The sequence below is a fragment of the Corvus cornix genome, chromosome 3 (genome assembly GCF_000738735.6).
Source record: "Corvus cornix cornix isolate S_Up_H32 chromosome 3, ASM73873v5, whole genome shotgun sequence".
Classification (NCBI taxonomy): Eukaryota; Metazoa; Chordata; class Aves; order Passeriformes; family Corvidae; genus Corvus; species Corvus cornix.
In genome coordinates, this window is record NC_047056.1 from 9804829 (window position 1) to 9816539 (window position 11711).

General features: G+C 41.5%; 1 protein-coding gene across 2 annotated transcripts in view; it reads right to left on the bottom strand.

Annotated features, from left to right (window-relative positions):
• MEIS1 (Meis homeobox 1) overlaps window positions 1–11711 on the bottom strand; it is a 107931-nt gene that overhangs the window by 69179 nt on the left and 27041 nt on the right. For both annotated transcript variants that reach the window (XM_039568471.1, XM_039568472.1), the window contains exon 7: window positions 11536–11647. In XM_039568471.1, the coding sequence (XP_039424405.1) occupies window positions 11536–11647 (112 nt within the window). The remainder of the gene's footprint in view (window positions 1–11535; window positions 11648–11711) is intronic.

The window sequence follows — 11711 nt, forward strand, 5'->3', positions numbered from 1 at the left end:
GAACTACAATGCACAACCATACCAAGTCTGTCCAGTAGTTATACTGAATTAACATCTCCACTATTCTTGCTTTTACACAGCTGACCTCATGCAGAATTTGCATGGGCTTATTGTAGACAGATACCAAAAAAAGAAAACGGGCAGGATCCTGCACAAAAGCCTCTCCTGGGGCATTCTCATTGCCACAGGCAGGATGAGGGGACAGGAGAGGATAAACAGATGTTTTACTAAGTGGGGAAGGGAGGGGAAGTACAGCATGAACACAACGTTTCAACTCCACTTTGTTGTCTCTTTCCCCCTTGCTGCAATTTGCTTGCATCTTATCCCCTGCTCTTTAGCAAGAGGCTGCTACACTGACATTACAGTGCCCTGAAACTTTAACCCCATTTTAAATGACACTCTACTTCGAGCCGTTAGTGCTGACCTCATTCCCTCTTTTCCCTGCTTTAGGAAGGCAGTCAACACAGTGCATGTGCTATAATCCAGGGCCCCAAGCAGGAATTCCACTGTGGGGTTTCTCCCTCAGTGCTGTGCCAGGGAGGGAGAAAGGGAGGAGATTCTCTTGGCACAGCAATGAGACCAACAAAAGATTCTCCATCCTACAAGCCTTGCTTCCATGACCTTCACTTGCTGACCAGAGAAAGCTAAGATATGCCTTCTTCGAGGTCCATCGGGGCACTACAGACTCCAGAATATATTTAGCATGTATCCATGTGACATTGCTATTCAGAGCACTGGGGAAGATTTAAGAATAAGTTAGAGTATGTCTGCCACCATTAGGTCTTTTCCAACAACATAAGTGGTGTCTCCTAGCAGGTCTTCTCCTGTCCTTCTGCAAAAGATGTACTTAAAACTTGGAGACAATACACAGTAACAGGGTTGCAAGGGCCATCTCTCACCCATGGCACAAAATCAGCCCCAGGAAAAACAAGGACTAAGGGACCAGTAGTTGAAAAGGCTGTCCCCACTGTACCTTTATTTATTTATATGCTGTTTCTTCTTTCCCACACTTTCACATTACACTTCATCAAAGAGCAACTGCAAAAACCTGACTGCAAAATCTGTGTGAGATTTTAAACACTCGAGGAAAAAAATAAAATATATAAACAAATAGAGTAATATTTATAATATATAAATAAGTTATATATATATATATATATATAAAATATATAAAGATAATTCATGGCTATTAGATGCCAGAGCTACTGCCTGGCGATGAGGAAGTTCCCAAGCCACAGAGGGAGGCAGGGTGGCAGTGCCTATCCTGATGTGACACTGCTCCCACTGCTCATCACGGGCCCAGCCACACTCTCCCATGTCTTTTGCTACCTTCCAGGCCTGAGCAGCAAAAGTTCAAGGATGTGAAACCAAAGGCTACATGGAGGAGGTATCCGGGCTAAAGAGCCAAAGCAGAAAAGTGGAAGATTTTACCAACAGCACCCTCGTTCAAAGACCTGCCAGAGCAGCGTCAGGCATTTGCTTAGTCACAGCCCTACGATCCCACCCCAGCTTGGGTAGAAGGGACATCAGGCATCTCCCTCTGGTATTTCTCATGTCACCAACTAGTGGGTCACCAGGCCAGTGAGAAGTGGTCCCTGTTGAATTATAGGATGACAGGTGGCTCTGACATCACCACTGCTGCAAGCTGCAGAGGCTGCTCTGATTGCCCAGAGAAAGTCCCCATCTCATTCATGAATTTAAAATTGGAAGAAAGAAAAAAAAGAATAGTAATAATAAAAGCCCATGTGCATAAATGTGCTTAGAAAAAATTATGTCAGCATCTTACATTGCTGATCCTATTAATTAATCCCTTGAAGAATGGCCCCTCGCCCACAAACATATAATGTAGTGCCAGCTTAATCTTACCTAAAAAAATTTACAATGCAATAAGATTACTAGTCTGACTCTGCTAACTGTTACAGCACTGCTTAATCCTGCATTTCAGTGCTTTAACAAGCTCCTACAATACTGTACAGAGTTTATCAGAGCAGCTGCTGAGACAAGAAGGACTTATGTTTTAAATAATATAATTCCACTGTCTTTTGTACTTTTTACGTATAATGTTTATACATTGACTTTCATCCTGAATGATCTCAAAGCCTATTGCCTTCTCCTGTTTCCATTGAAGTCTTCCTTTCAGGTTTCATATCAGAGTAGGATTAGAAACAGCTGTATATAAATATATATGGGGGGGGGAGGGGGTTATAGCAGGAAAATTTGTTGGGACCAGAGCTCATCCATCCCTCCCATTCCCCAAAAGCAGCTGGGAGGGGCACCACCAAATCAGCCCCCTCCTACCAAAAACTTGCAAAGGACCCCATGTGGGACCTTGCCTAAAGAACTTGTAAGGGTGCAAACTTGACCTATGAAAGTAGGTCTCCATCCCTGCAATAACTTTTCCTTCATCCCCAAGCTGTCCTCTCACCAGCACAGCCCCACTACAACATTATCCACCCACAGCCACACATTTTCCAGTCTTTGCCAGTTATAGACATATTAAGCTTCCCCTGGAATAGGAGAAGAAAGCTCTGCTCCCTCCCTGTAATTATCAAATCAGCGCAAAAATAAGGAAGAATTGAGAATCCTCATTATAGCACATCATAAAACACGGCGAGGTCTCGTGCTTTCTGTCTGTTATTGGCACAGTCTGCCAACAAAACTTTACAAAGAGCACAGGAATTCATGTTTGCAGAGATATTAAAGTCATAAAAGGGGAAATTTGTATTTTATTTTCCCACAGTCTAAATGAAGGTGAACCAAGCAAATTTGGCAAAGAGTGCTAGTCAGATGCCATTTCCCACAGCAGTGTGGTATTTTCCTCTGGGAATAAAACATTTTCCTTCAACTACTGTTTATAACTCTTATCAGTTCAACAGCAATAGAGCCATCAAGTCCAATATCTTGTGGAAAAAAGTCAAGGTCAACAAGTACTTGCATTTTCGTTTATCTTTAGCTGCAATTGCTACTGACATTCAATTGGGTAATAAACATGAGGACTGTCAAATGCTCTCAGCAAACAGGTGATCCAAAAGCTATCAGAGAGAAAGAGGCTACTGCCAGGTAATCAAACAATTCTGTTGCAACAATTATGATTTGAGTGCATTCATTTACAGAAGCAATCACCTGTCAAATTTGAATGAATAGCATCAAACCATTCCCACCATCGGGGTAATAAGTGCAAGAAAATACAAGCTATGTCTACTTTCTTCCCAACAAAAGCATGCCAGCATTAGCAAGAGCCTTAAAAAAAAAGGATAAACAAAAATATCCAGCATCTTATTTCCTGAACTGAATCATAAAAAATTATTTTAACATAAAAACTAGAGGACATCTGTCCAAGAAACTGGATCTTGTGGTGGTGTCTCATGAACAATAACGGGTGTTTAGGAAAACACTACGGAAAGTGGGGGCACACAGAGGCAGCTGTGCCACCGCTCCGACAATCAGCACTTGGGCAGCTTCCTGAGCCAGCGGTTGCATCTGGACCAGGGTTTTTAATAGCTACAAAAGAACATATTTTTCCATGAACTGGTCTAATCTCTTTCTGTCCCCTGCTGACCTCCTCAGAATGCTGTTCTGTAGCAATGAATTTAACCCAACACATAAAACATTTTTATTTGTTTTAAACCTAAACACTCTGGAACAGCTCCTGTGCCATGAACATCCAACCCCTAGTTCCTGCACTATGGGACAAGCACCACTTTCTCCATACACAACTAATTTTAGACTTCTCCTCCAGCCTTAGTCATCTTTCCCTCCCAGCCTTTCATGTGAGAGATAGGAAAATGGTCTGTGCCAAGCACCCTGATGGCACACCCTGTTGCATCACTCATCCAGAAACACAGCATGTTTACGAGTTTATACTCCTTGTGATAAAATGTCTCTCAAAACAAACATCTCAAGATCACAACTTTTTTTAACCTCCGATTTAAAGAGGTCAATGACACACACCTTAAAATCTCACTCTGCCTAGGTCAGATTGCAAAAGACTCAGCTGAAGACCTGGAGAGGCAAATAGGATAGAACCCTTAAGATGGGAATACTAAGATGGCCTTCAATATGGGCCATATGGGAAGCTCATTAGCTCCAATGAGCCACCACAACTTAAGTGAAAACATCCAGGATGTGTAGGAAAAAAACCACCGTATCTGAATAAAGCAACCAAAAAAAAAAAAAAATCATATCAGCCATCTTGAAAACACCCAACTCCGATACTGTTGAAAGGGGCACCTTGGACACTAAAAACTTCAAACCTACTTCTACAACTTCTTACAAAACCAAATCTCCCTCTGCCCCATCCAAGCAAGAAAGCAAGATGTCCTTCAGTGCTACACCAGAGTTTTTAGCTAACAGCCCAAGATGTGATTCAGCAATACGATGATTTTCCACCACTGTTCCCTGTTTGGTATATTCAAGATCCTGCCCTCATTAAGACACCTGGTTCTGTGCAGACACACTTTGGGGGCTGCAAAAGCCAATGGATGCTTAGTTCAGGGTCAGGGCCATGTTCTTATATACACATCTATGTATACATGGGCTTGTGCACAGCCACACAGATGTTTAATGGGTAGACATTTCTGAGTTTAGAAAAACTTGCCAAGAAAACAGAAAAAAAAAAAATGGACTTCAGCACATGGATTTTGCTGCTTGATTACAGATGGGCCAAGAAGTCAGGAATATTTGTATTTCCATAGCCACTTTAAAGGTAAACAGTTTCCAAAGTCTATTGCCCTCCTTCTGCTCTGCCAATGACGGCAATAGGCTCAGCCTGAAGGAAGTGCCTCCTGACATGGTCGTCTCTCTGCTCACCTCCCAGCTGGAAGCTTTTCCTGAGCAAAGGCTGGAAGTCGCATTAAACCGTGCTGAAATGGTTGTGCTGGTTTTGAACTGCTTATTATCTCTGGGGGCTGACCTGAAAAACAAGTTGCTGCTTACAGAAATTCAGGTTTCCCCTGAAAGGGAAATGGAAGGAAGGAAGGTTTTTTACAAGGAAGAGAGTTCATTTACGATGATGTTACCCACAATTTAGGGAAAACTAGCAACATTTATAAGTATTTAAGTTAGCTTTGCCAGAGCAAAAAGAAAAATGCCTGTTAATAACAGACATTTAAGCTAATGTGAATGATTGAAATAAATCCTGACAATGGGAAAAGATTAATGCTCAAATCATGACAGACACCTGCTTCCAAGCAAGAACTTGCTCCCATGCACCATTCTGGAAGCACAACTCTGCTTAGTTGAGGCACGCAGACTTAACACTGCCGAAATCTAAGTTTAACAGCTGAATCAGGCTGATGAGACCAAAAAAAACCAACCAACTAAACAAAAAAACCCCAAAACAAAACAAACCCCCCCCCCCAAAAAAAAAACCACAAAAAACCAAAAACAGAACAAAAACCTAAACTAGAAGGAGGAAAAAACCAGTTTCACACCCCCCAGCTTTAGAACAGAATGATAAATTGACATCATGTTATGAGCATAGTCCTCAACCACTCAATCACTGTTAAAAAATAAAACATGATTCTGGGGAGATAAAAATAATTAATGCTGGTGCTGCTGAAGAATACGCACCTACACGAAGAGTTTCAGATAAATATGGGTCTGGCTTAAATCTCGTATCTCACGTCAAAGGAAGAGGGCACAGGTGCTCAGCTGATTTAAAGCAAACGGAGTGCTGCCTGCATGATGGAAAAGCAGGAAAAGAAAAGGGGATGGCGGCGCCTCAGCAAAACTGATACTGCTCCGTTTCCAAACAAGCCTATTACGCTTAATTCGGGATTCACAATACATAAAGCGCCAGAAAAAACACAGGGAGCAGCCCCTGTTGACTAATGCCCTGTCTTTTCTAATCGAGGGTCACATCCAGTCTAACCGATCGCATGATAATGGCATCAGAAAAGGTCAATCAAAGACAAGCCGAAGCTTCCACTGCCTGGCTGACCTTCGGAGCTTGTGACAAATTGCTATCAGTCAATGTCAACTAATGACAGCGGCTCTTTGGCTAATCAATTGTTCTAAAAATGATCAAGAAAACTACTCGTAGGACAGCTCATTTTCACATCAATGCCTGTGAAGTATGAAAAGCTCATTTTTTTTTGAGTTTTTAATAAGCTCATAAGTAAAGCAGTTACTTGGTAACAGGGGTCACCTTAGTGAAAAGACAGAACCTTTGTCTGCCTTTTACATATTCTTTTATTACCATATTATAGTAAAAATATGCCATGCCATTACTATGCCAGAGGGCTACATAATAAAGTAGGTAATACTTCATACTTTTTTTTTTTTTGAGATAAATACTTCTGTGGTTTAGGGGGCCTCTGTTTGGATGTAAATAATTGTCAATATAGTCTCCATGTATTTAAATGTAAAGCAATCACCACTGGCACACAGGTGACATGCCCACTCATTACTCACCCAAATTTCACGTGACAGAGCCGGTAGCGAAAACCACGCTGCAAAATCCAGTGGTGCTGCCGGGAAGTGAAGGTCTAACAGCAGCTATTTTGTTCTTAAACCCACCCACCCCATGCAAGCACAACTTATTCCAACTATTTCCGACAGAATCCACATTTGGTAGGAAAACCGCATGCTCCGAAACCCTCTAAGCCCTGCGAAAGCAAACAGACATTTCCGCCCTGGAAGGATTCTGCATGTAAAAGCCAACGTGGAAATGCACACAAGCTTGAGCAGTGGGAGATCTAGCATGGTTCTCCTTGTATAGCAAAGGAGCGACTGCAGATTTGTCCATCTCTTCCTCCTACCAGCCTCTCCCAGCATCATTTTCAGCTACTTCCCAAAGCTTCACAGCCAGGCCACGCTCAAATCTGCATTCATGCATTAAATATTACCAAAACAACAAATCCGCACTGGTCTAAGGCTTGAGAAATGCAAGCACAATTATGCTTTGCTTTTCCATAAGAAGAACGTCCAGCAAAGGACGTTGCAGGGCATGACATCACAAGAAGCCATTTGAGAAGACGCTGTGTTGAGAAGGAAAGAAGAGCCATCGTTCAAGCACGGCACTGCTTTTCACTTGGGTTTACCTTCTTACTTGGGTGACTCCCACCCATGACACCTGTACTGCCAGAAAGGATTTACCCTGAGGAAAACACCCCTCGCCAAACCAATCGCCCCCAAAGCAATTCCCCACATCACCACAGGGAAGGAGGGGGGTGGGGGGGGCCTGGTGGTGAAGCGCTAAACAAGAAACATTAAAACTTTTGTTTTCATCAGAGAAACTGCCAAGTGACAGCAGTTTCAGGTTACACCCTAAACCTGCCTTGCTATGGTAGTTTTTCAAATTAAAATATCTTCTGTGGCCTTAACCACTCTCAAGCCGTCCATAGGCAAGAAAGAAAGGAGGCAGGGCAACACTTAAGCTCAGCCATAATTGGAAGTATGTGAAAAATGAAGTGTCAGTTCGGTCAATAAAGGGCAAAGGTGAAGGGGAACTGCAGCCCAAACTTGGTGCGAAATGTGCTCATTAAGACACCCAATCCTAGGGCTCCTGCCCACCTATCCCATTAGTCATCGGCCATCTGACCGCTTCAAATGCCTCCCCGCTCTTATTACTTTTCTTCTCCCATGTTAAAAAAAAAAAAAAAAAAAAAAAAAAAAAAAAAAAAAGGCGAGCTGGTATATAAATCCTTGCTCAGTCATCTGGAACATAATGTGGCCCTTCTCTCCCCCTCTTCCCGGCTCTGCTGCCTGCCTTTGCAGCCTCCAAACAATCGCCTGGAGATTCCCAGCAATAATAAACCCGATTGCCTTTTTGCCTATAGGTTGCTCAAACTCCTACAAAACCTTGAAAAAATATAAACCATTGCAGCCATTGATACATTTTCACACAGAACTATCGCTGCCTTCTACTCCTGGCTTGAAGGAGCAACAATTATTTGGAGGTTAAAAAAATGTTTCGAATGCAGGCTGAGGCTTGGGGAAAAAAAAAAGAGAGAGAAAGAAACAATATGCACAAATAAGGTGACACTGATGGATTATTTTTCTTTTTCTTTTGAGCTATATAGGAGAGCTAAACATGGGAAATAAAGAACTCCACTCTGGATTAAAGTGACTGTACCAGGGCTTTGTTCAGCATCTTCCTGGCCTCACTATTTGAAAAACAAACAAAATAGAGCTCTCAGTATCCCAAACAAGAATCTTTTGAAGTTACAAGACACAGTAAGATAAAATAGTGCTGCCATGAGCTCAGCATCACCTCCCTGTACATAAGAATTTGCTTATCTTCTTTTAAATAGAATTTAGTAAATTATTTCTCCACTTCGTAAATTTGGAGACAGACCTCCAAAGGCCTTTCCCGTTAAGATCAGAGCAACGGGAAAACTTTTTCATAATATTATTCTGCATTCCTGTACTACAACTATCCCCTATGATGACACAATACCAGGCCTTTACAAGAGGTTGTGTCAACGTACTATGCAATAACATATCCTGCTGTTCAGTGGCACGAGACCTCAGAACAGCTCCCTAGCAGTTAAATATGGATTTCTGCAATAGATCGAAGCAGCTGGGAGTTATTACTATTTATTAAGTAAGTAAATTTACACGTTAAAAAAGACTTTAAAATGTTTACAGGAAAGACCGTCTCTCCTGATTTCAAAGGCAATCATTCTATGGGTGTTGTACACTGGGACATAAATAGGTTAAAAATACACTTTGCAGGATTTGTAGCGATGAATAAGGTAAAGAAGAAAAATCTCCAAAAAATCCAAAAATAGACCTTAACATAGTCTGGGTTAAGGACTAAGGAGAAAAGTCTTGCTAAAGGCTTAAGATCTCCAGTCTGTGTGCCTCTCTGAAAATGCAAAGCTTACATTTACATCCTTGTGATACTTGCAGCCAGGCTGTAAACCTGGCCCAGAAGGGGCTTTTACCTACCCCAACAAGGGAAGTAGGTTGTGAGAACAACCAAAGACCAGACAGTTTTAGAGGGGTTTTATTTCTGGCGATCAGATTTGCTTTTTTTTTTTTTTTTTTTAAATGGCAAACGTGATCTTGACAGATGGAACCAAAAGGAACTTTTACAAACTCCTAAAAATAGGGAAGCCCATAATATACTGAATATATGTCACGCAACACATGCATCTCGAGTTAACTCCTATGCTTGCAAGCACGAGCGTGTGGGTCCCCAGCCTTTTGCTGCCACCCCTCCGCAGCACCTGGCTGCTATGGCAGTGCCATGCTGGCTCCTTCTGCTGCCAAGAAAAGCATCCAGCAGTGGTGAACATAGGGGTTTAACCACAGTGTTGCACTCCCAACATCAGGCCACAGAAGAAAAGCCACCAAATCACAGCATTTGGAAATTAAATGCAGTTGAGGAGAGGCAGTATATTTGCTATCTTTTTGTTCTCTTCCGCTTCGGTCCTTCAGAGTCATATTTTTTGACTTCTTCCCCACAGGGAAATGCTAAAATCACATTTTGGGTTTTTTTTACAGAAGGTGTACATGCAGGCATGAGTGTGCATAAAAAAAATGAGCTTCCCCGATAATCTCAACCTTCAGAGCATTTCATGTAAACAAGACATAAAGCAAGGCTCAGCAAGACCACCACTACCCTTATGACATTCCTGTTCCTCAAAACCACCACCATTTCCATAGGTGGCAAGTGGCCTGAAGGCAAGTCTTGGTAACAAAGATCCCCAGGACAGGATCTCTTTTCCAAAATTCCTTTCCCAAACTTGACCTGAGAGCTCCAGTTACCAAATTCCCACTTTTGTTACTCTTCTCCAAAGTTTTAATGCAATGAGCCTTCTTCACAAAGCACTATCAACCACTGGGATTTGGATAACAGTTTCAGAACTGACTAAAGCATCACTGACAAGTCCTTCTGTGGATATTTAATAGGAATCAGGCTAGAAACTCACTTTAGAAAACCCTTCCTGACTGGGGCTGCAGCATGCACCTTGCTAGGAATGGACCAGGATGGCAATAAGATATCAGATGTGACAAGCACTCCAGACTACTAAAATGCCACATTTAGGAGAAAATGAAGTCTGAAAATCTTTAAAAGTACACCAGGAACTAAGCTCAATTTCCAACACGGTGTAGGAGCATTCTGGCAAGCCTCCCCACAGATGTTTTGTCCACGCACATATCCACATAAACACACGCACATCCGTCTAATAAAAGAACAGCCCTAACCAAATACAAAAACCCTCTCAAAACACCACATTTTAGTTCAAAGCTTATTCTTGAAGCAGCTTTTTCAGCCTTAAAAAAAGCCCCATGGATTTAAAGTTTGCTCCGAAAGCAAGGGACTCTAATGAACAAGTTGACACCACTTCAACTATAGCATTGTGAACAGCACCACTAGAATATATATGTATACATACTTGAAAGAAAAAAGGCCCCCTGAATTTATGTTGCATATCATTTTCCAGTAAAAGTCAGAGGTCAGAAGGTTACCAGTTTCTGCCTCAGCTCTGCAACAGTTTACTATTCCAGGCCCCATTTTTACTAGGCTACACTTGCGATGAAGTCAGCAACTTTTCTTTAAACAATAACGAGTCTCAAATACTTAAAATTCTATAAAGAGATGTTATTCACCATGTACGTTAAGTCCATGCATATAAAAAATTAAAATATACTGGTTTAGTTTAAAAACTAATCTTGTTAAATGCAGACTTTGCAATGCTAATCAGTACTGTTCAACCTTTTTTTGGAAACACAATTCCTTTGTTGTCTAACAGCACTTGAATGAAACATGATCATAAAACCCGATTTAAAAGTATATACCTATTGTAAGTTCAGAGTCAACTTCAATAAAGCACTCTCTTTTATATTCAGATTAAGGATCCTTTTTAAATTTTAATTGCATTAAATTAACACTAAATCCACTGTAGTTGGTCTCTTCAGAAAAAATATGCTTTCAGCTTCTCAGAAAAAAAAATCCAGAGATTCAGTTTTTTAGACTTCAGAGTTTCTGAGACAGCACTGATTATCTGTAGAATGTCCCACTTCCATTGCACCAAGCTCATTTCATACTCGCCCTGCTAAATCAGCTACTCTGGCCTGGCACTCAAACAGAACATTTTTGCATTCAAGTAAATTGGAACTGAGTATAAAAAAGTAAGTAAAAGCACGGCTCAGGATTTTGTAAAACAGGCCAGCTAACATCTCTTCTTTATATGCAATCAAGTTTCGATGGCATCTTTGAAATATTAGCATGCATTTCTGCAATCTTAATTACATTTCGTTTTGAAGATTTCATCTTTTAACCCATTTGAATGAAGAAAAAACCTCAAACTTCTCATTTCTTATTTTTATTAAGCATACTGCAAATTTGGTACATATGTTGCTCTAACATGTGCCTGCTGGCAGGGTCAAAGAAATAAAGATGCCAATCCCTTTACTAGGAGGAGATGGAGGAAAAAATGTCAAAAAAAAGGATGATAGACCTTTCTCAGCACAAACCCTCTAGTACCCGAGCATATTTCCACACCAGAAAGAGAGTAACCATTCCCTGAGCACGTTGGTGACCATTTGCCAGCTAGGAAAGTGTGAGGGCTCTGTTCCTACCTTGCTCACTGCTGTTGTCCCCACTGTGTGATGTGTGTCCTCCGCTGGAGGGTCCGGGGGTTCCCCCGGAGCGCGTTGATGCTGTGTCATCGTGGTCTCTGTTCCAGGAGGGCTATGGGGCCAAAAAAATTAAAAGATTAAAATACGAGATGGGGAAGAAATGCCCAGATCACCAG